Source organism: Lipophrys pholis, assembly GCF_963383615.2.
Source record: "Lipophrys pholis genome assembly, chromosome: 2".
In the NCBI taxonomy this organism is placed as follows: Eukaryota; Metazoa; Chordata; class Actinopteri; order Blenniiformes; family Blenniidae; genus Lipophrys; species Lipophrys pholis.
This window is the reverse complement of record NC_137636.1, coordinates 19,451,704-19,475,676: the sequence shown is the minus strand read 5'-3', so window position 1 is coordinate 19,475,676 and position 23,973 is coordinate 19,451,704. Positions and strand designations below refer to the sequence as shown.

The following is a 23,973-nucleotide window of genomic DNA, read 5'->3' as shown; positions in this document are numbered from 1 at the left end:
TCTGGTATAGATGCAACCCAGTAAAACCTCATGACAACTACAACTTCTAGGATGCTGAAATGCTAAATTATTGAAACAAAGCTAAATATATCTGTTCATACATATGTGTTTTGTTTTACAACAAAGCAAAATGTCACGAGTTACAGAAACAGAAAAATGACCTGTTATCAAATACGGAAGAAATGTTCAGAGTTGAAAGAAAGATGTAAAAACTCCCCTGAGCTCAACTCTGCCTCAGCATATTAACATTACAAAACTTTCAGACACACACTGTGAAAGGAATGCTACAATATAACAATACTTTCTCAGGTTATCTGACCTACACTGATACGATTTGGTGTGTACTTCCTTTCACTAAATAATATTCTATATGTGATAAAAAAAAACATACAATAAGTACATTAGCTTTTTCCACTAAGAGTGACATCACCTTTCATCACATAAAGTTCTCATAAAAATCCACCAAAAATTGTAATTGTTTTATATAAAAGGCATATCAAATACTTCAATTTTCTCTGCTCATATCAAAACTTTTTTTTTTTCCACTGTGAAAGAATTCTTAATGTGTTTTTGGGGATCTGCAGTTTTCATTGGACAGCAACAATATTATTCCTCTTTTTATTTAGGCCATCAAACCATGGGAATGTGATTAATGTCAGACAGCATGGGTGTGCTTGAACACACAAACACACACACACACACACACACACACACACACACACACACACACACACACACACACACAAACACTTTGCTGTAAACTGAGCCCAATGTAATCATAATGATAAAGCAGATTGCCTTAACACACAGATGGGCCTCCCAACAGCTCCGTGTGTGTGTGTGTGTGTGTGTGTGTGTGTGTGTGTGTGTGTGTGTGTGTGTGTGTGTGTGTGTGTGTGTGTGTGTGTGTGTGTGTGTGTGTGTGTGTGTGTGTGTGTGTGTGTGTGCTTATGCGCACGCGAAGTGTGGACAACGCTGATTGGATTGCAGATTTATAGAAGAGGATTACTGCAGGAGCAGAGAGAGAGGAAGAGAGAGAGAGGGGGTGGTGGGGAGTGGGGGGTGTAGGGGGGAGTAGGGGGGTTCAGACACTCACCTCTCATTAACTTCCACCCCATTCACCTCGGCTTGCCTTATTTGCAATCACAGACAAACACACACACACTCATAAACAGACCACAGTGAGAATCTGGGGTAAACACAACACCTCATTTTTTTTTGAAGCAGGTTCATTTTATTATCTAAGTAAATGGCCGACACAACATTAAAATGATTGTTCATGGTTTTTTTTTGTCATTAATTTTAAAGATGACAAGGTTTTATGAAAGTTTAGGAACAATCCCAAAATCATCTGGAAGTGAAAAGTGGATTATACACGTTGTTGCTGCTGAGATTATGGGTGGAACGTTTCTTAATGGTGATGGATTACATGATAACAAACCCTTTTAAAAACCTGTTTGTTGCAGTGTATACACTAGTGTTACTTTTACCAATTTATAATTTCGAATTACGGAAAGAAGTGAAAGAGACGGAACAAGGACGGGGAAATGAAAAGGAAAAAAGTTCAATACGTGGCTTATAAAGGATTAATAACTTGAAACAGACCGTCTCAAACACTGAAACAAGGATGGAGGATCTGGACAAAGAATGGAAAACAAATAAAAAGGTTGAAGCAAGCAAAGACAAACAAACAGACAGAGATGGGCAGAGGCATTGGGCACTCCAGCAAACCTGATTATGACTGGATGTGAATTAGATTCCCTAACAGATGGTCCAGGAGTGAGGCTGTAAGGTGCATCAGCCAGCAGTGCGGGGAGTTAGAGGGAGAGGAAGGAGGGCATGGGGGAGAGAGTGGGAGGACCCGGCCAGGCGGCTGAGGAGACGGATGTCAACAGCAGCTTGTGGCAGGTCAAAATGTGCAATTCTAGAATGAGTTTACATTGGGTGGAATCTTTCTTCCACGCTATTATTAAATATATGTGACAACTATGGTAGTGTGTTTTAAGGCCATGCTATCTCTTTTCAAGCAATAGTATGACAATTACAAATAATAGAATCAGAATAGTAACAAGCTGGTTGATGTACCTGTATTTTTACACACATCTGTAATATTTATATTATGAAATCTGACTTTGTTGGATATTGAATTTAAAATTGAAAGGTAAGCAGTGGATGACACCTGCTTAGGATGGATTTTCTCCATTTTTACAGCTGCTGTGCATTATTGTACATACTCTGGCTCTGCTTCTTGCCCTCTCCCTGTGATGGATAGGTGTAAATCATCACAATCCTGTAGTGACAGCCCAATTTCCCCAAATCTGATCTGCTTAAAGAATGCAGCTCTGATGCTCTGTTCGCTTCTGTCTCCTTCCTCTCCTCTCTCCTCCTCTTCCCTCTTCTACCTTCTTCTGCCGAATTTGTTTCCCCACTTTGTTTTATTTTTCTCCCCATTCTCTGTGATAAAGTACCATTTTATGTCCACATACAATAGCTCTCCTTCTTTGGCTCTCATCTTAAAGAAGTCTCTCTTTTGCAGCAATGTGCTCTTTTTTTGCTTGACTTCGTGTCGCTTCCTCTTGTTCTCCCCTCCCCTCTCTCTCTCTCTCTCTCTCTCTCTCTCTCTCTCTCGCTTTCTCTCTCGCTCTCTATTTCTGCCTCCCTCCCATGTCACATCTGAAAGCCCTGTCATATTTACTAGAGTGGAAATCCTCTTTCACCATCTGTTTAATAAAATGTGCTTTTAATCCGATGGGGGATATTTTGTTTTTTTAAACACTTTTTATTATACTCCGGCACAATTTCATTTGATACAGCATCTATCCCAGGTCCTTGTCCATGACTGGAAGGGAGAGAAAGCAGGAGAGCTGTACATTTCATGTGTGCACAAATGTCTGAGTGTGTGCATAAGCATGTTTGAGTGTGTTACAATGCATGCAATTCGGTGACTACAGCAAGTGTCAGTGAGTGTTTAAAAGGGCTGTTGCACTCTTAATGTTCAGTGATAACACTGCTAATCCACACACACACACACACACACACACAGAGAGAGACAGAAAGAGAGCGAGATAGAGAGAGAGAGAGAGAGAGAGAGAGAGAGAGAGAGAGAGAGAGAGAGAGAGAGAGAGAGAGAGAGAGAGAGAGAGAGAACACTGACCTTGATCAATGACCTTTCTTTTATAACGAAAGCCAGCCAACACTTTGTATCCCATACACAAGGCATGTACAAAATCCCACCTCAGAGCCAATCATGGCCCAAGATCTCATTTTATGTTGCCCACATACACTGTTCTAAAATGTTATTCTGTTTGGAATAAACTGAATAAACAATTGCAACATACAAATCCTGTTTTTAACTCATGTTGGCAGCCTGATTGTGTCACATACAACTATATATTTGTATTTCATTGTCTGCCTCATTTTAAATTCTTTGTGATTTCCCAACACGAAGATGGACAATATTAAGCTCTGGCTAGTCAATTAGTCAATCGGATTCATTATGAAAATAATTTAAAAAAAAAGAGAGTCGGGTTTGTGACCAGAACTTCCAGGTTGTTGATGCTTTATCACTGAGCAAGGCCCTTAGCCCAGAATATAAGGAATGGGCAACTTTGAATCAGGGCAGCAAAGCATCTACCACAGGTATTCATGAGAATCATGGGAACTAATTATGGTAACTACTTTAATACTAGTAGTTCTCTAATTTTAATCAATATGTAAGCATTTGATTTTTTTTTTTTTACTTTAAAAAAATACAGTAATCCAGTAATTCCAATTTATTATTTGAATTGGTTTTAATGTGCATGAAATGGCCTTCAATCCTACCCTGTCCCATGAAATAAATATTGTATACATTTTTTTAAATTGTCTCATGGGCCACAGGGTACAGGGAAGAGGGCAGCCCCTAAATCCTGCCCTGGCACCGCACAGTGGATGCCCACTGCCCCTTAGGAATGCATGAGAAAATATTCCCCGTACTGTGTATGTGATCAAATATTCCAAAATGGATCAGTAATTTGCCACATTGATCATTTTCTGCAAATAGGTTTTCTAATAGATGCATCTATTCTGTAAATTAATTCATGTGCAATTCATACTAAATACCAAGGGTCACTGCATTTACTAATATGCAATTCAAACAGCCAAAATCACTAAATAAAAGTGTAACAGGAAAGTCAATTGGTACTACTATAAGTAATTAATATATTTCATCTTGTTTGCAGAAGGTATCTGTTAACTGATATGAAGTTGAGCTCTTTCTGAGACGTGAAACCTTCTTCTTACAGTAGACAACCACCCTTGCAAACGCAATGAAACACACCACAGATAAAGGAGACATAAGGAAAGAGAGGGCCAAAAAGAGAGGTGAAGAAAGAGAGGGAGACATGGTGACAAAGATAGTGCCTGGCAGCAACACACTTATCAGCAGCCGCTCCGCAGAAAATGACCTAAATCATCAAGATTCCCATCTGACACACACATGCAGACGCACACACTTCGAGCATGTTAGCACTGCACTGCCTCACATTTTTGCCCTCAACATGTTCACTCTCTTCATATCTCTCCACTGAAATAACAATATGAACACAGCTGGACTCTCAGATCTGAAACATGCTTTCACACAATCCACAGAGGGGAGAGACCAAAAGGGGATCCAGTCAGACTTTAGAAGTGAAATTGGAACAAACAAGAAAGACAGCAAAGAGGAGAAGGCCTTATTAAGAGCACTGTGATGATTGAAGACACATAAAGCGTATTGATATCATCACACTCAACATGCTGTTTCTCAATAGATTGTAGTTTGAAAAGCACAAAATTCTTTATCAATAGTGTTTGGCTGAGATTGCCCTGCATGTGCCACCTCCTGCTGTCTATCCATTCACATCCATAATACGCATGTGTGTATTGTCTGCATGTCAGTGTGGGTCTCTGTGTTTGTGTGAACTTTTTCCAACCCAACAGAACAGCTTTAGCCCCTCTGCTGTGTCTCCGTGAGTCTCATCCACTTCATTTCACACCTGTGTGTTTGCGAGCCGTAATGCGTGTAGTGTGTCTCCTGCGTTAAGATTCATACCTAGAAGGAGTCATCATGTCTAAACACAGTCACAGACACATGCACTTAGGAATATAGACACACACACTCGCATTTCCTTTCCTCTGCCAGTCTTTACAGCCCAACAGCCCATTGGGCAGAATGTGTTTTAGCCATTATCACATTGATTGTATGTAATCAGGGGTTTATTCTGCAGCCAATGAAGTGAATTACAGGTTTCCTGCCCGACTAACACTGTAACAATTGATCTGCTCCCCGGTGTGTTTGTGTTTGAGTGGAGTGTAAGGTAGTGTGTGTGTGTGTGTGTGTGTGTGTGTGTGTGTGTGTGTGTGTGTGTGTGTGTGTGTGTGTGTGTGTGTGTGTGTGTGTGTGTGTGAGAGAGAGAGAGAGAGAGAGAGAGAGAGAGAGAGAGAGAGAGAGAGAGAGAGAGAGAGAGAGAGAGAGAGAGAGAGAGAGAGAGAGAGAGAGAGAGAGAGACAAGCTTTGGCTGTACAAGCAGGGAAAGAAGCGATGATAGAGGGTGTTTGTGAGTGAGGAGTAGAAACCAAGGCAGAGCGAGTGCGACGGAGAGGGATTGAGACCCAGAGCGAACAGGAGAGAGAGGGCGAGAGAGTTCTCAGTAGGAGGGAGAGTGGTTTAGATTGACTGTCGCTGCTGGAGTTTTTATTTTTTATTTTATTCATTTTTGTCCCTGAAAACTACTATAATCATCCACACACACTGTGGTTCTGTGGAGCTAAACTCACCCACTCACACAAACCCGGACCCACAGTGTGCGGAAACAACAAGACTTTATTTTCTCGTCTCCTGAGCTTCACTTCTCTACCTTTAAAGTCATTTGAGGGTAGAGAAGAGGAACACATAAAAACACAAGTTTAAGGCACTCGGCTTGTTGTGTACGTGTGTTCTTGCTGTAACGCGCTAACTGGAGTAAAACGCCTCCTTACAAATGGAAATGTTTAGCTATCGAGTCAAGCTTACTATGTTTCTTTTTTTTTGTACACACTTGTACTGTATCAAACCAACAAACCGACAAATGGTTCAACAGCTCTCCACTGATAGCTGTGTGTTTAAAATGGAGAGAGAAAAAGAGCAAAGAAAGACAAACAAATAGGGGAGTGTGAGGGCTGAAAAAGCAATTCAGTCTATTGATGAAATCACTCTATTCATTTGACTATGGAAATGTAAATGCATTTTGCCTCTATTTCCCCTCCTCACACCATTCTTTAATTCAATGTATTTTCTTTTATGTCTTCCATCCCTCCTTCACGTTCTCTCCCTCCCAAAGCATTGCTGGTATCATCTAGATAGAATTGTGTAAGGTTTTCTCTCTCTCTCTTTTTTTTTTTTTTTCTTTTTGCTTATTGGACTGTGTGTTCTTATCAGCATTGAGAGCACAATGCTCGGTGTGATGGAAAGGTATTAGCCAACCCGTGGTAGCTACATTGTCAGCACTTCTCCCTCCGCTGTCTCTATTGCTACAACTTCTGCTTCCTCGGTTTTTTGCACTCTCTGCTTATTCTTCTCATTTTTAGCACTGTTTTCTACAAGAATTAGTGAGCATTGTTATTTTAATCTTGCAGCCTCTTATGTTTGGAAGCAGGTTGGCAAATTTTGTTTGTGACGTCCATAATGATGATCATATATTTCCAATTTTATGATCAAATGTAAACCCTATAAGGTCACATCTTAACTGCATTTTTACTGTATGTCACGTTTTCTCACATCATTTAACGTCATACATTTACAGTGTAAGCAGTCTTCTCGGCTCTTATATTCTGCCATGGGTGAAAACAATTTGGAGTTGTTTGAGGATCAGTTTGTGTTTATGGCTGCCATCTAGCGAGGTGGTTGAACAGGTTGAACAATGATTGTATATAATGAGAGAGTGCAAGAGCACACAGAAACACAGACTGGGGGAGCACGCGCACACACACACACACACACACACACACACACACACACACACGTCAGAGAGTAGTTGCTCTAATACGATGATTGTATGTTTGTCCCTGCCAGTTGTCAGGCCACTACATCAGCCCCCCGCTCTAATGACAGCTTGTCCTTCTAAAGTGGCCCACCTTCTCTGAAAACGCACAGAAAAAAAGCTTCTTTATCTTTCGTTCAGACACGTCATTCTGGTCTCTCTCTCTCTCTCTCTCTCTCTCTCTCTCTCTCTCTCTCTCTCTCTCTCTCTCTCGCTCTCGCTCTCGCTCTCGCTCTCTCTCTCTCTCTCAACGCCTCAACATATTTATCTCCTTCATGAGTCACTGTGCTTTTCTTCATGAAGTTCAAAATGAACAGAAGAAATATAAATGGCGAGACAGTTCAATTGACAGGGTTTGACTCCGAAATGGAGACGAGGATGACTGACAATCTTAGTGTATGTGCCTGCTTCTAAAGATTTGATGGCGGCAGGAACTGAACTGCCAAGTTTGTCAACTTGATGTCACAAACACAAAATGAATGGTCAAGTACACCAATCCTAAGATATAAACCGAGTATCGGTCCTTTACGTCACAGTATGAGTCACTGTAATGATGGATTGACTTTTTGAATAATTCCCTGAATTTAGTAAAACAGACAGGAATACTTTTTTTAAAGCATTTATTTTATTATTGTGGCATAAAACGGAAGCAGACATTTTTGTCCTTAATCATATTTTGTTAACCCGGTTTTGTTAAATTGTTGATGATTAACTTGAGTCCAACAAAAGTCATCTTTTTTTTTATTCTGTAGTTTTATGTGGTTTTCCACTCAAGCACATCTAAATGTAGAAAATGAATGTTCATAACTATTTTTCTGAAACAGAATTAGGCAAACAGGTAAAATCCTGATTTGTGTTTCTTTGTGATCATTTCGTAACACACACTCACATCGTTGTCGCCCTCAAGTTAAATGAATGGAAACACACTAAAGCCGTTTACACGTCACGTAAATATGCTTAAACACCTAAAAATATAAAGAAATGACAGAACAGAGAGCAAATCCCTTCTTTCTCTTCACACTCATCTGAAGAGCAGACAGGCACAATAAGACTGCTCTTTCAGCACTGAGCTGTCGCTACATAGCTCCGTAATTATACTGATAACATACATACATAAATGCATTCAACCTCTCACTCGACTCTGCGCAGTGGCTGTGATTTCTTAATCTTCTTTCCTCTACTCCTCTCCTCTGCACGCATGTCTTCCTTTTTTATTCTTTTTATTCCTCCCCCTCCGACTGCCATTATTTTTCATTTATAAGCAGAGCGAGGGGGAACGAGAGAGCATTGAGAAAGATATAGGAGAGAGAGGAAAAGACACGATAGAGGAGAAGAGGCCGCGATTGGAGAGTGGAAAGATAGATGAGAATTTGAGAGAGAAGGAGAAAAAAAAAAAGCGCCTGAGATCTTTTGGCACTTAAACTCTTTCACTTAATGGTACTCAGAGGGATTGACGGTCGAAAGGAGGGGCCACAAAAGAGCATAAAGAGTGAAAAAGGAGAGATTAAATCATCACCATCACATCATCTACTTAAATGGGTCTTCTCTCTTTTTCTGTCACCACTGTGTTTTCTCCCTCTGCTAGAACATAGACAACCCCATGTGATGTCGTTTCCTCCCATTACTCTTTTCCACATTTACATTTATTTCCTTCTGGCTCACTCTGGCACCTTATATGTCCCTTTCTCTCCCGCTATATTCCCTCCATCGACTCTCTCTGTTCCTTTTTACCTCCTTTCCCCTTTCTTGATTTGTGTCCAAACCTTTCTCACAGTGTCCCTCTCTTTCCAAACTAAAGACCCACCTTAGCATCAGATAAATGGATTTATGAACATTGGTGAATACCACAAAGCCACGATTAATGGAGTCACTGAATTAGAAGAAGCTGCAGGGAGGGGAGGGAAGCTGTGGTGGAGGGAATAAGATATATGATGAAAAGGGGGAAAAAGGCCAAAGTATTGCACATCATAAATGTCACATAATTGTATGGAATCCCAAAAATTGGACCAACAATTATAGACAGGTTTGATTTACCCAGTTAGTAGGTTGGCTTTGTCTTTAAACACATTAAAACTCTTGTTGGAAAAACAAAATGAAAAAAAAAATTGGTCAGTCATCTTGTTGTCATCAGTCATCACAGCCCATGCAATCCCTTTTCCTTCTATTCTGTCTGTCTTTTTGCTGTAGCTGTCTACCTATCTGTTTTCCTGTCTATATCCATTCCTCATTGCCCCACCCGAACAGCTCTCCATTCTCTGTCAAGGCACTGTCTGTGTTTTATGGGTCCCTGTAGGACTGGGATCTTTTACAGGCCGACTGGACTTTAGAAGCCCCTCGTTTAGCAGCATCCTGCCTTAATTAAAAACCCCTTTTGTGCTTTCTGCCTTTTACAATGAAAAGAGAGAGAAAGGGAGGAGGGCAGGGTTAGAGGGACAGAGAGTGGTAATGTGTAAAGGAAAGGAAAGAGAGAGGGTGCTGAGATAGAGGAAGAGAGAGATGGCAGTGAATAGGAAGTGATAGGGAGACAGGCAGATAGATAGTAAGGTAGACAAAGGGAAGGATGGAGAGATATGGACAGAGAGAAGATAGCTGTTAATTACAACTGCCATTAACAACACACCAGTCAGCCTCCTTAGGGAGAGGAGGAAGCAAAACCCGAAGAAGAGGGACAAGAGAAAGGTGGAGATGAGCAAGAGGACTGCAGTGATGCTCCCAAACTGATGAGAGATTTTTGTTTCCTTTTTGAATCGAACTTGTTTTGCATTGCACTGCTGTGGTTTGCTTCACTTCCTGAGCCATATCTGTCAGTTTGCATGAATATGACCATGTATGAATCAGTGCCCCCGTGTGTACAGGCTGTCTCTAGGATGATTGAGCAGCAGAGGGGCTGCTTACTGATTACCTTCATGTAGAACAAGCTGCTATTGACTGGAGAGTGACGGATGACCTCGACCTCAAGCATGTGAATGTGTTTGTGTGACTATGTGGTATTGCCAAGGCCTCTCTGCTATGCTCATAGTATTTTGTCAGATTTAAGTCTCTTACGTCTTCGCTTCAGCCATATGATGAAATAATTTCCTACATGACTTTTCAAGACAGTCTACGTCTACCATATTAAAAGGCCAATGAACTTCACTAGTGTTTTGTTTTTTTAAATGTTTCACTGTCTCAAAGAGAACGTAACTTTAAGGTGTATTAATACATTCACACGCACGGCAAAAACTGCAATGCAACGGAAGTTTTCCAATTCTTTATATATAAAAATTCAAGCTGCATTGTGTAATGCCTCTCTTCCCTTTCTTCTTCTACTTGTCTCTGTCTCTCTCCCTCAGGCTTCTCTGCAGAATGTCCAGTAAGGAGCGCCACCTAGAGTCTAACTGTCCGTCCTCTTACATAAAGACTGAGCCGTCTAGTCCTGCCTCCCTGACTGACAGCCTAAACCACCACTCCCCTGGTGGCTCCAGTGACGCCTCGGGCTCATATTCGTCCACGATGAACGGCCACCCCAACGGCCTGGACTCCCCAAGTCTTTATGGCTCCAATGCGGGGCCCCTGGGACCTGCCGGTGGCCCCGGATCAAAGCGTTATGAGGACTGTTCATCAACAATTGGGGAAGATTCACAAATTAAGTGCGAGTACATGTTGAATTCCATGCCCAAGCGGTTGTGTCTGGTATGCGGGGACATTGCATCAGGGTACCACTATGGCGTGGCATCCTGTGAGGCCTGCAAGGCCTTCTTCAAGCGCACCATTCAAGGTTGGTTTCCATTTCACTTGTGTGTACCTCTGTGTTCCCTCTTATTGCCATCTGTTTCTGTTTGTGTATGTCATACCTTTTTTTGTAAGCATTCTTGTCTTCTTCTTTTTTAAATCATCTCTTCATCTACATTTGTCTTGGTGTCTGTGTTGTTCTTGACTAATATTTGTTTTCAAAGAACTATAACATGAAGAATGATCTTTTTTCTGTCTGTATAATTTAATATCTTTAATCTGTTATAAATTTGCGTTTTAAACCTTTAAATCGCATGTTGTAAGGACACCACTAGCCCGTACTGTAGCTTTGCCTGCAGGGTATGCCTGGTCAGAGGTTAAAGTTAAGCCTGTTCCACTGCATATTGAACTAAATGTGCTGTTTAACAGGGATCAATCTTTCATAGAAATCCTGCACATATAGGACCTAAAACCTAAATGTGGGGAAATCAATTTTTATATGTTTTTTCCTCAATAAAAGACAGACACACATTGAAATGCACTCTCTCACTCATGCTCATACACCTGAGCTAAATCAAGGACATATGATGAAAGCCCCAGGCCAGATGTAAACCCAGATTTTTATAAGGTATCTGTCTCCCTCTCTGTCTGCTAAGTGAGCCACCAGGAACCCTAAAACAGGCAATTTTTTATCCTCCCTTCATCATTTTTCATTCCATTGTGCACACATACACACACACACACACACACACACACGTGCACAGTCATATATAGCCGTCCTTGTCAGGTGCATGCATACAATCCAGCTCCCAGACATCATCCCCACTTTTACCCTCAACCTTGACCTTTGTCTTCATCAACAGCAAAATATAATTTCCTGGTAGCGTTTGCATTCCTAGATCCAGCTGCTTATTCCTAAGCCTGTTGTACAGGAGATAACGTAAAGTCAGACTAGGGTCAGGGGTCGTAACCACGGGTCAGAAGTTCAGGTAAAGGGACAGAGGAGAGAAGGGATAGAACAATAATCCACGAGATGAAAAGTGTACCAGGAATTAGGCGCAATAATCTTTTGCTCATCTCTTGTTAGAGCTCGAAGTAGCCCAGGAAGGGCTCAGGTATTTGGACTGTGTCCCACGAACTTGATGATCATTCATTTAACATACATCTGTCAACCTGAGGACATCCTTCATTTACCCTTGTAGATACAGTATAGGTCAACCTAAAAATAAGAATTTTCTATTAAGGAGGCTTGCTTTTAAACTATGTTTCAGCCTATACAGTTACAAATATAGCACAAAATGTACAGCTGAGTTCATACTAATCTTTACACTATATTCTACAAAAAGAAGTGGTCAAGTCACTCAATAACATTCAGAGAATTTAAGAACAAACTTGTAAGTATATCAATGACTCTTCTAGAGCACAAACTAGGTTTTTTTTCCATCTTTTTATATTTTCCTCTTAATGTTGTAACTATTTTAACGCAGCTTTATGAAGTCCAAGCATGCGTGATTGCAAGTCAGTATTCCAACTACTGGTACACTGGATTTAGGATGTTGATCTTACAAGAAATTAATTGATAACATTCAGATTTCAAAAAATATTTTATGACACCATTTTGCTCTATTAGTCAACCAAATAAAAATCTCAATAAATAGATATCAATGAATAATCAATACATATAAATGACATCATAGTTTCAATAACACATTTCTTCCAACTAGACATATATGATTTTGATCCTGTGCACTAAATGTCAATCAATACTGACAAGATCCATATTGTTTTTCATATTTTTCCAGTCTGTTGATTGTGATGAATGCATCATAGCAATGGATTGACCACACACACACATGCACACAGAAAAATGTGTTTCAATAACCCCCTACAGCCTGGCCACATAGTTACTTAGCAGGTGTAATGACTTTTGTTTTGGTGGGGAAATTATCTGGGTTTTTTGGTTTGTTTGCTTTAATATCAAATAGGACCCATAATTGAGCAATAATTAAAGCCCTCTTCTTAGTCAGTGTGCCATCGCAATAACCACACCGCCAGCCAGCCAGCACTCATCGATCCATTGAGTCAGCCAGTCAGCCAGTCATATCAGACAGGATTCATCTATCTGCCTTTCCATCCATCCGCCTATATGTCGCTGCTTTCTTTTGCTTCCGATAAGCAGCTTTCCCTCTAAAGCCCCAGAGACAGAGAGGGACAGGAGGATGTGTTGGGGGTTGGAAGTCTTACATTCAGGAGATGGTCACCACTACCTACAGATGACCTGTATGTGTTTATTATGGTTAGAGATCATGACACGGTGCAATCCTGACAAAGATTGGGGCACACACACATGCAGAGATAGAGGCACACACATACATGCTGCCTCACAAACTCATAGAAGCACATTCAAGCACAGACACCACATGAAAAGAAGGTCTCACACATAACCTTATAATCACTCTCTGCGCTGGCTTAACACCTTATTCATTCATGATTGTTACAGTGTCAAATCTCATCTCATTTCATTCAGACGGCTTGTTAAAGGTCACACAGTTTAGAGATAGGCTACAGATAAAGCACAATTGACCAAAAAACATGCAGATTTGATGTTGTGTTGACAGTTGGATCTCTTATTTTATGACCTTCAATAGCTCTTAATCAGCACTGTCTCTTTACCTGGTCTTTATTTTCTCTGTGCTCTGATGATGAAGTCAAAAGTTAAAGGTGAAGGGTCATGTATTATAAAGGGAGTTACAAGACTTTGGTCATGAAAGGTTGTGATGAAAATAAATATTTAAGTGGAGGCAAAGGATAACAAGTATTATAAAGATATACTTCTAACTGCTCATAGTCCATTTAAAATATATATTCATCTCCTAATGGCTGTATTTCCAAATCAGTCACTTTTAGATTTTTATCAAAGTTAATGTGACATCAATAAGATGTTTAATAATCTGCTTTTCAATTAATGCTTACTCAATAAATTTTCACCATCTTTTCACTTAATCTATAATCCCTGTATCTGTTGGATTTTTTGATCAGGTCAAAGTTTGTTTGGTTGCCGGCTGAGTTTTCCTGGATGAACTGGAACAAATGGGTCATTACATTATCTTTGGCTGCCACACATTGGCAACCTCACCCACAGATATTGTGAATGTTGGGTGTCTGTGTGTGGGCTTGTGTTCATCCAAATGTAAATGAGTGCAAGTTTCAGCGCACATCTGTGCACATGTTCCTGTTTGTGTGTGGTTGTGCAGTAGTGTGTGTGTGTCCTGGCAGAAAAGCAGGACCAGCCTCAGATGGGCAGTGGCAGACATATTGGTATGTTTCAAGCCATTAGCCAATGAAACCACAGGTAATCACCAAAAAAACACCTCCAGCTGGACAGGGAGGATAGCATGGGGTGGGAGAGGACAGGAGAGCAGAGGAGCAGTGAGGAGAGGTGCAGATAAACAATAAGTTTGGACAAGGAATGGGAGAAAGTGTGGGGGTGGGGGGGGGGGGGGGGGGTTGGACTGGGCACATGGATGTAGGAAGGAATTAGTGGCATGTGTGTGCTGGCGTGTTTGTGCATGTGTGTGTCGCAGCGTGGAGGAAGTAGCTCTGGCAGCTGCTGTTTCTGTGGCGTCAGTCCAGCGACACCTGACAACCTGCATCTATCACTCCCTTATTGAGGGGGGTGGGGGGGGGGGGGGGGGTAAAGGGGAGTGGAGAGGTGGGCAAAGTATGGTAGAGGGAGGTATAGGGCAATGAAATGGAAAGAGAGACTCACAAAGAGCGAAAAAGAAAGGAGAAAGAAAAGCAAGCAAGATGGAGACGGATGGGTGATGTGAAGCATAGAGGAAGACCTTAAACTGAAAATGGCACCTAACAATACCTACCGGTAAAATTATATAGACTTCAGTCTTCAAACTGTGTTAAATTTCTAAATATGTATTGGCATGTTTTCATTTTTCAAGTGGTAAAAATGATACCTGCTGGCAAGAGTGCACCATGTGCATCGATGGCATTGTTTTGGATTCAAGGACCCTTGAGCCTTTATCATACCATCTTCTGCCTCCTACCTACACTCTCAGCTACTCTTCGGGTTAAAACTATCTTATAAAACCCCTAGATACCCTGACAAAGCAAGTATACTGGAGTGTGGTGTTCACAGGTCTAACATTAGAAGAGGCAAAAAGAGATACAGCACAAAGAGGATGGCAGGCCAAAATACATACTAGCATTCCTATGACAAAGTCGGTATTGTGCTGGCCAATTGTCATTCAGCAGGTGGACATATACACACATCTCAAAGGAGATTGCAGGGGATTTGAGGCCTTCTTATATCCCCCACTTTCACACAAACACTCACAAGCAAACCCACCAGTATACACAGGACCTTCCCAAGAACCTCTCTGATTTAAGCTCACCCCAGTGCACATTACTACACACTCACTCACTCACATGCGCGCACGCACGCACGCACACACACACACACACACACACACACACATACACACACACACACACACACACACGCACACACACAAAAGTGTAAGATTCTGGTATAAACCTTTTCTAATTCCTACCCCATACCCCTTCGAAGAAGGATAGTATTCCAGGTCAAAGCCAGAATGATATATCGATAAATTATACACAGATTTTATATTTTATTAAATGATGTGTGGTCTTAAGGTAATGCGTGTCAGCTTGACCTACAGGAAACATATGCAATGTTATATTTTCCAGCTGACGCTCAGCTGCCAATAGTTTAGCTTCTTGGCTTTAGTCCTACCAGCCCTGTAAGTGGCTCTTCATTGCAGTTATCCACTTAGCGGAGCTTGTCCAATTCCTTAGAATAATAAGGTCTTTTCCTGACTAGCCATTAACCCATTCAGTTTCTGTGTCATTAACACATTTAGCCCTAATACTAGGTAAATCGCTAAATTAATCTGCTTCGCCTCCATCATCAGCATCTAATGGTTTGTAAGCTAACTAGTCCCATTAGTAGTGTCTATTCGACAGTTAGGATTCCCACAGTGTTTATCATGCTTAGCCTTTACTTTAAATAACAAGACCAATTAATGAGTGTCGTGTTACCCATTAGGAAGTATTTGTGCATTTAGCCTTTTCCCAAGCTAACTAGCCCCCCTTAATCAGCCCAGTAATGAGAAAACATCCTCTCCACAGCAGCAGTCAATAGTAATCACTGTTTACTCTGTTTCATTGGGAGATGTATTGGCTTGTTGGGGTACTGTAGTTGGGAGGAAGAAAAAAGGTCTTCTTGCTTAATATGCCCACTCAGCTCTCCATACCAATAAATACAATTTCGAGATAGAAACACCTTGAGCAAGTTAGTAATTGTCCAAATCTGTTGTTATGCTTTCTTCACAAACCTTTATAGCAAAGTGGAAGTAATGAGTAGAAAAGGAGTGTACAGCTGAAAATTAAAGAAGGCAAATAAAACTGAGAAAACAGGAGTACCGCCGTCGTGAGCACAGAATGTGGAATGAAAGTGTTTTATTTGGATATGTTTCAGTATAACGATGTTAAAATTAGCAGAAGAAGTGAAGCGGGTACATTAAAAGAGTGACAAAATAAAGATGCCGTTGAATATATTACCGCCAAGTGATAGTCAGAAGCATGTCAGAGATAATAGAAACAGTCAAAATAGTGAAACTCTCTCAAAGGCAGAAGTGGTATTGTACTCGCACTGTTGGTGTGTTCGTTGGCGAGGGTAGTGAAGTTAATAGACTTACTTAAGGTAATAATCTTAACCTCAGCTCTGCACCTAAGTGTCACAGTCTGCACTGCAGCTAGTCACGCAACCAGCAATTACACATTAACCCTTTGTATATATTCATGTAGCACACACAACGGCTCAGAAGACGCACATCATCTGTGCCTCACTGAAAGATCACACCCATCACAAATGAAAGTCCTATGAAGAAGCAATTGTTTGGTTTATTCAAGAGATCCATGTTATCAGTGTTTGTCTTCTGTGGTTATTTGAACATCAGAGGATGACAGTATTTGGTTCCAACTTGTGTCTGTATACAACTTGACATCTGTGGTCTGTCATCGTTCTCTCCATTTGTATGCACTGTCTAACATGTTGTTTGTCTGCCTGCCTGCCTGTCTGTTGATATATCTATCTGAAATAAAGACCTTCTGTGTGTCTTCCTCCAACATGTCTACATGCCACAGGCAACATCGAATACAGCTGTCCAGCCACCAACGAGTGCGAGATCACCAAGAGGAGACGCAAGTCCTGCCAGGCCTGTCGCTTCATGAAGTGTCTGACTGTGGGGATGCTGAGGGAGGGTAAGGGGAAAGGTCTCTTCCATTTCTCACTTTCCTTTAAATTCTAATAAACTTACTATGTTTTAGAGTATATCCCAGTTTGTGTCGTATTAACCTAAAACAAATTGAACCTTTGTTGATTGTTGCTCCCCATTGATGCATTTTGTGTCATCGCCCATGGTGTTGGAGTTTGTGTATTAAATGAAGCTAAATATTAAATAATACAGATGTGTACTTTGAGAGAAGGTAGATTCTATGAGAACTTTTACGGTCACAAACTAAATATGTCACCACTGTTTAGCAGTAGGTATGTTCACATACACAGTGGTCTGACTCCCCTGCTCATTTTGAAAAATCACAATAGTAACCCTGTCCCTAGCCATTGTTGTGCCTGAAAATTTCTACACTTTTCATCATCTGTTGTCTTTTATACTTTTATATTTATGGCAGCATTTCCCTTTTGCCATTGTTCATCTTGTTACTGCCACCTGGTCTTTATTTCCTCCTTTTCATATCAAAATACACAGTTGTCCTCATTTTACCTTATTTTAATGGGAAAGCCAAAAGAAATTAAAGAACTGTTTCGACACTCAGCAGTTGTTCAGAGGTAAAGAAAAAAAAACTGATATTATCTGCCCCCACACCACTTTGATTAAATACACTCACTCTCTCATTTTCACACTCCCTCGTTGCCTTTTGCCTCGTTCTCTCCCTCTTGTCTGCCCACCTCTGACCTTTCTACTCCCACTGCACTTCCAGCGATGAAAGGAGGGAGAGGAGTGGCAACGGATGAAGAGGAGGCCTGATAGAGAGAAAGAGGGAGGGAGAGAGGGAGGGAGGGGGAAGGTAGGAGAAACCTAGGGGTAGGGAGGGAGAAGAGATTGATTTATAGGAGCAGAGGAGAGGGACCAAGGGAGGATGAGAAGCAGGGGGAGGATGGTTGAATGAAGCAGAAAGCGCGTGTGAGAAAGAAAGGAGACGAGAGGAGGGTCAAGGTTGTAATTGATGGGAGACCTGGCCTACGCCCCCTTCCTTACAGTGGTCAGGGAGCGTGCCTGTGCCGACGCCTGCCAGCCCTCCCTCCATCCATTCCTGTCTTCGTCTCTCCCTGCATTTCTCCCACTCAGGATAATTGTTCTCTTTCTGAAGCTTCTTCTGTGTTTTTCTATCCATCCTGAGACACTCTCATTCACTGCTCTCCTTTGTGTATACTGCAGATTTTTACCAACTCAGATAATACTGAGTGAAACCAAAGCAGTACGAGGCATGAGGTTTCAAAAAAGAAAGATTTTTTATTACAAATATTTTAAATATCCACAAGAACACATTCACAAGGAGGTGGTGCACTGTTTAGCACTCTCACCTAACAGAGATAATGTCCCAAGTTTGAGTCTGGGCTTTTCAGCCTTCCTGTGCAGTTTGCATGTTATACCTGTCCAAGCATGGGTTTTCTGTAGCTAATTTGGTTTCCTTCCATTGTCTACAGACATTGTCCTTGTTATCGGCCATTGGCTCCAGCACTGTGCTATTCTGTAGGCCCATTTATGCTCATTGTACACACTAAAACAGATGTATGCACATCAAACAATGTACAATTATTGCTTTTATACTTCCATGCATTCTTTAGAATAGAATAGAATAGAATAGAATAGAAATACTTTTTTAATCCCAGAGTGGAAAGCATTTCACTATAGGATGCTCCTCCAGGTAACATACTGGTCAAACACCATGAAAAAGCTGATGTTTTTTAGGGAAAGTTTTTTAAGAAGAAAGACAGTGATATAATTGGCACTAATGTTGATATTAAGAAGGAGTCATGATCAGAGGCAGCATTGCAGGCAATGTTGAACTGTGAGGCCATTAAACACCTCAAGACATGTTGATGGTTGATATTGTCCGCAGCTTCTCACACAGTCGCTCTTGGAAAATAGTCACCTTTTCTTTTGTTCACTTCCAATCTCAACACAACGTTTGGTCTGTTCATTGAACTGACAGAACTACCAACGTGACGAGAGGACTTCTCGGAACTCCTATGCATATCTAACATTCTGATGAATGGATGTTCGACGAAATGTCTGAGCGCATCTCTGTTATTGATGTTATCATACATGTGAGAACTTAATTTTCCATTACTTATTTTGATTTTACTTAAAGTTATTTGTTTGAAATGTAACAATCAATACTGACAAGAAGCAAAGCGTTTCCCGATGAGTTACAAAATTCATGAAAGAAGTTTCACTTCGCACTGCGCACCTCGCCTGCTTGCTCTCCTGTTTTTGCACATTCAAAGAAACACAAACACACACTCTCCCACCAAGCTGCTGTCCTTGCGTTTCTTCTCCCGGTTGATCTGACATAGGCAGAACTCATGACTCATCTCCTGTTTTGTCTCGTGTATGTGTATACGTAGCCACAAAAACACACACACACCCATGTTATAACATGCATTGTTGGCAGCTCCTACTGTCCCACAGTTTATGCAGCTGACACTACATCCGCCCACACGACAAGGAAACCAGTTCACTCTTCCACGCGAAGTCACTATAAGCTCTTTATTTTTAAGGAAAATGTGAATTTATAATTTATTTTAATGGATAATGTTTTAAAGGTTTTTACCACGATGATACAATGATAGATAAAGAGGCAATATGGCAGGTTCTCAATCAATATAAATATTTTTCAGAAGTCTACATCAAACAGGGAATTATATTGAGATCATGTGCAGTATGTTTGTGGGTATTTAGCTGTAGGACATGTGTTTGTGTGTTTCTGTCTCAAGCAGGCAAACAAATAACTGCCTTTTGTTGCCGCTGCTCCCCAGCTCTGAACACATACATCATGCACACACACATCGCCTTACATATCTATACATCAACATGACAGACCACAGCCACCCCATTTGTTGTGCCGGGTGTGAATTTAATACAGGGGGTCCCGCTCTACATATGAATAAGGGTCATTTAGAAAATGGATACATCCATTTTCTTATATTTCCCTATTTTAATTCTTTTTGAGCCCATGTGAAATCTGAAAAGATCATGAGCCTATAAACTAGCCTTGATATTCTTCAAATACCTGCCTCTTGCAAATGCATCCCTTACATTTACATTTTTCAGATTTGTTGACCTACAGCAACATAACTTAGTCATCATGTGGCAGATCAAATTCATGTATGAAAGTTTTTCATTTTACGTTAGTCAAAACTGTGTGGATTTTTTTTTTTTTTCAATTTGGTTAATATTTTGTTCTCCAACAAATAAGCAGTATGTTTATTTATTTCTTCATTAATTCTTTTAAGATCAGTGGACAGTAAGACAGTCAACATAGCAGCATTTAAACACACTGGTCAACATAAATGTACTCCTTTCTGAACACTACCGGCTGTGTTTCATCTTGCCCTTCTGGGTGTGAGTATTGTTGCAGAAGAATTGCATGCATGATAATGGTAAGTGGCTAGATCAGTTAGCATCAGGGCTAACGGTGGTTGGCAGGGGCGAGCTCATGGGAGAAAGGTGAAGATAAAGTGGTAAGGGCAGTGTGTGTGTGTGTGTGTGTGTGTGGTGTGTGTGTGTGTGTGTGTGTGTGTGTGTGTGTGTGTGTGTGTGTGTGTGTGTGTGTGTGTGTGTGTGTGTGTGTGTGTGTGTGTGCGTGTGTGTGTGTGTGTGCGTGTGTGTGTGTGTGTGTTACAGTTTACCCCCTTAGGGCAAGATCTGCCTCAAATTAGCTTTGTCGCCCTGGGAGACAGAGAGGTTGAGATGAAGAGCAACTGAGGCAGCAAGGAAGTGTGAATGGTGAAAGGGAGGGTAACAAGAGGCCAGAGGGTCAGTAAACCAGCCCAGAGTAGAACTATTTCTTTAGAGGTTCCCTTAAACACACACCTGATAATGTGAATACACTCACATTTAACCTTGCCAGTGTGGAATATTGGATTTTCTAAACCACCACTGTGAATAGGAGAGCAAGTGAGCGAGGGACAAGCTGCAGCACGGAACAAATACGGGGCACCCACCCACCAATATGTAGCAGCTAATTTCTAGAGCAAGGCAATTAAAAGGCCTGATTATATTATGAGAACTACCCCTCTGGCAATGGCTGTCTGTCCATTTTTAATGAGGTCATAATGATGCGTCAGCTGAAGACCAAAAGGTCACGGGGCGGGACTAAAATATGCCTAGAGAATGGGAGGGGGTGGTGTGAGAGGACAAGGGAAGAAAAAAAGATGATAATTATCAAAAAAGAAGGAATATCAACAAATTTAAAAAAAAAAAAAGAGCCTCAGTCGTCATTTAGATAAGATACAAACGACTGGTTAAAATTTTACAAACAAGCAAAAGTAACAGCACTGTTGTTGGTTTACTCCATCCATGCCAAAATGTTAGAGCAGGACAGGCGTAATACATTCAGAGTCAGCAGTAATGTGTCGAATTATCATGAACAGAATACAAAACACAGATCAGACATTCAAACATGAAAGGCTTTGGCAGAAACACACAACCCAGGAGCCAGCAGTATTCAGTAGGCGTGTATACAGTACATATGCTCATATTGACAGATTTGCTCCCTTACAGCAGCAGCTTTGATGACGGCCCGTCTGATGAATCGTGGCTAAACAGACAGAATGTGTTGAATCCGATACCAAAGCCTCCATCTCTATAATGTTATAAACGGCCAGCTGGATTCAGATGGTAGACTACTAGAGGGACAAGTCCACGGACTGCAAATATAAACCTTGGCAACACGCCTCACACACACACACACACACACACACACACACACACACACACACACACACACACACACACACACACATATGCACAAACACGCACACACACACTAATGGCTCATGCCAACTTTGGCCGTGCTCCCCACGGCCTCTAAGACCTAATGAGTGAGATCGGGTGGAAGGCCCCAGTCTGTGTGAGTGCTGCTGCTGGTGTGTGTCTGTGTGTGTGCTTGGTGTGTATATACAGCTGGTAGCGTGTGTCATAACTCTCCTCATAGCTCAATGATCTTGTCTGCAGCTTTCCAGTCTCATCGCTCTGCACATGTGCACTCGCACAGACTACAATAAAAAACCACTGGCTAACACACCTTAAGTATGAAGACAATTTGTGTATTCATTCCTGAAAATATATGAGGGATTGTGATGATTTAAAAAAAAGATGGCGGATACAAAGGAGCAGAAAAGGATGAGCAGAGAAGGAGAAAGTGGATGTTGGGGAATGTGGAGGAGATGAGAGAAGGGGAAACAAAGGAGGGGAGTGCCAGACGACTGGTGGCGTCTGGTGTTCCCCCTTGAGAAACTTGTAGCTAAATCTGGGCCTGTAGCGTCTGTCCTGGATAAGTGTGTGTGAGTGTTTGTGCGTGCGGGTGGCATCTGGTTGCATCCCAGCAAGAAAAGAGCGATAATGGAAACGGTGTAGCTTGAGATCTGCTTAAATGGTCCACTTTCTTTCACGTATACTTTCTTTCAGAGGAAAGGACAGGGAGTATTGCAGGTAAACCCACATCCAGGCACATTCCACTTCATTGCACATTAAGATACAACTTGTGTTTGATATGCTGCATGTTAACTGTATGAAAGTAGCGACTTTTCATCCAGACAAAGATTTAAAGATTTCAGATTAATACAGAAATTGAAACAAAATGGGCAAACCAATTCCACAAACTTTGGATGTGTAGTCATTGGATAAAAGTTTATGCATCGGACTGCACAACTAAAAGCATTAACCCTTGTACCTAATATGAAAATAACACTTGGATTCTATCTCTCTCTCTCTCTCTCTCTCTCTCTCGCACTCTCACTCTCACTCTCTCACACACCCTCACAAATTCACACACCAGTGACAGCCACCTGCCCGCTGCCGCCGGCAGTGCTGATCTGTTCTGGTCTAAACAAACGTCACCACATGACACCACACACACACACACACACACACACACACACACACACACACACACACACACACACACACACACACACACACTTTTCCTTTTATCCATGCCTCTGTTATGCTCCTTACTTTAGTTCTGATAATCTGTCAACTTGAACATACACAAAAAAGTATTCACATCAGATCAATTATTTCTAACGTTTGATATAAACATCGTATGAGTTGTTGTTTTTTTTGGAGCATTTCTTTTTCAAAAGTGAACATGTTCACTTTTTGTGACTGCATTGACACCGAACAGAGACAATGCATCACAGTTTTGTTTTTTGTTTTTGTGCAAATGCACATCACAGCTGAACATTCACCTTGTATGTCCTATTTTTACTCTCATTTTAAATATGTTCATCTATCCATCTTGTCACAACATGAGCAACACAGGTACTTCACTCATACATGCACTAGAAGTCATTGGATCTGTGGTCTCCTTCAGTCAACTCATCCATCAGTTCTGAAACCTACTTAGGGAAACCCGCTAATGTGAGGACATCAACACAGCACACACACATCCACACATACAAAATAAACTGTCTGTAAAACAGACCGAGTTCAATTGTGTTTGCCTTTTTAAATGTTCTCTTTCTCTCTGACTTTTTTATCGTTCATCTTTCTCGATGCTGTGATCATCCCAAATCTCTGTCCACCTACTTCCACGCCTCTCACTCTTCTCCCCTGCTCTTATCATATCATTGACCATCTGAAATCAATCCATGTTATGTTTTTTCCTCCATCCTCTTCTGTTTTCCTCTCTCCTTTGTCTTTCTCCTGCATGCGCACTTAGGTGTCAAAGGCATTTCACTTGCAATCCTTCAAGTGTTCAAAAGCTCGCGCGCACACACACACACACACACACACACAAACACACACACACACACACACACACACAAGCTGACACATTGACGCCAGTGTGGTGTAAAAATCTATGCTGATGTGATCAGTGCGGATCGTGTTATTGATAGAGAGCAATATTCCCATGATAGGAACAATTCACCTTC

General features: G+C 41.3%; 1 protein-coding gene across 6 annotated transcripts in view; it reads left to right on the top strand.

Annotated features, from left to right (window-relative positions):
* The window catches only part of esrrga (estrogen-related receptor gamma a), a gene marked incomplete at both ends in the record, with an annotated part of 68,840 nt that overhangs the window by 12,441 nt on the left and 32,426 nt on the right, over nucleotides 1-23,973 (top strand). Inside the window, 2 exons of one of the 6 annotated variants that reach the window (XM_080458744.1) lie at nucleotides 10,370-10,794; nucleotides 16,935-17,051. In XM_080458744.1, the coding sequence (XP_080314870.1) occupies nucleotides 10,370-10,794; nucleotides 16,935-17,051 (542 nt within the window). Of the gene's footprint in view, nucleotides 1-10,369; nucleotides 10,816-16,934; nucleotides 17,064-23,973 lie in introns of those variants that run through there. The other 5 variants (XM_080458747.1, XM_080458743.1, XM_080458745.1 and 2 more) reach the window with 5 other exon arrangements.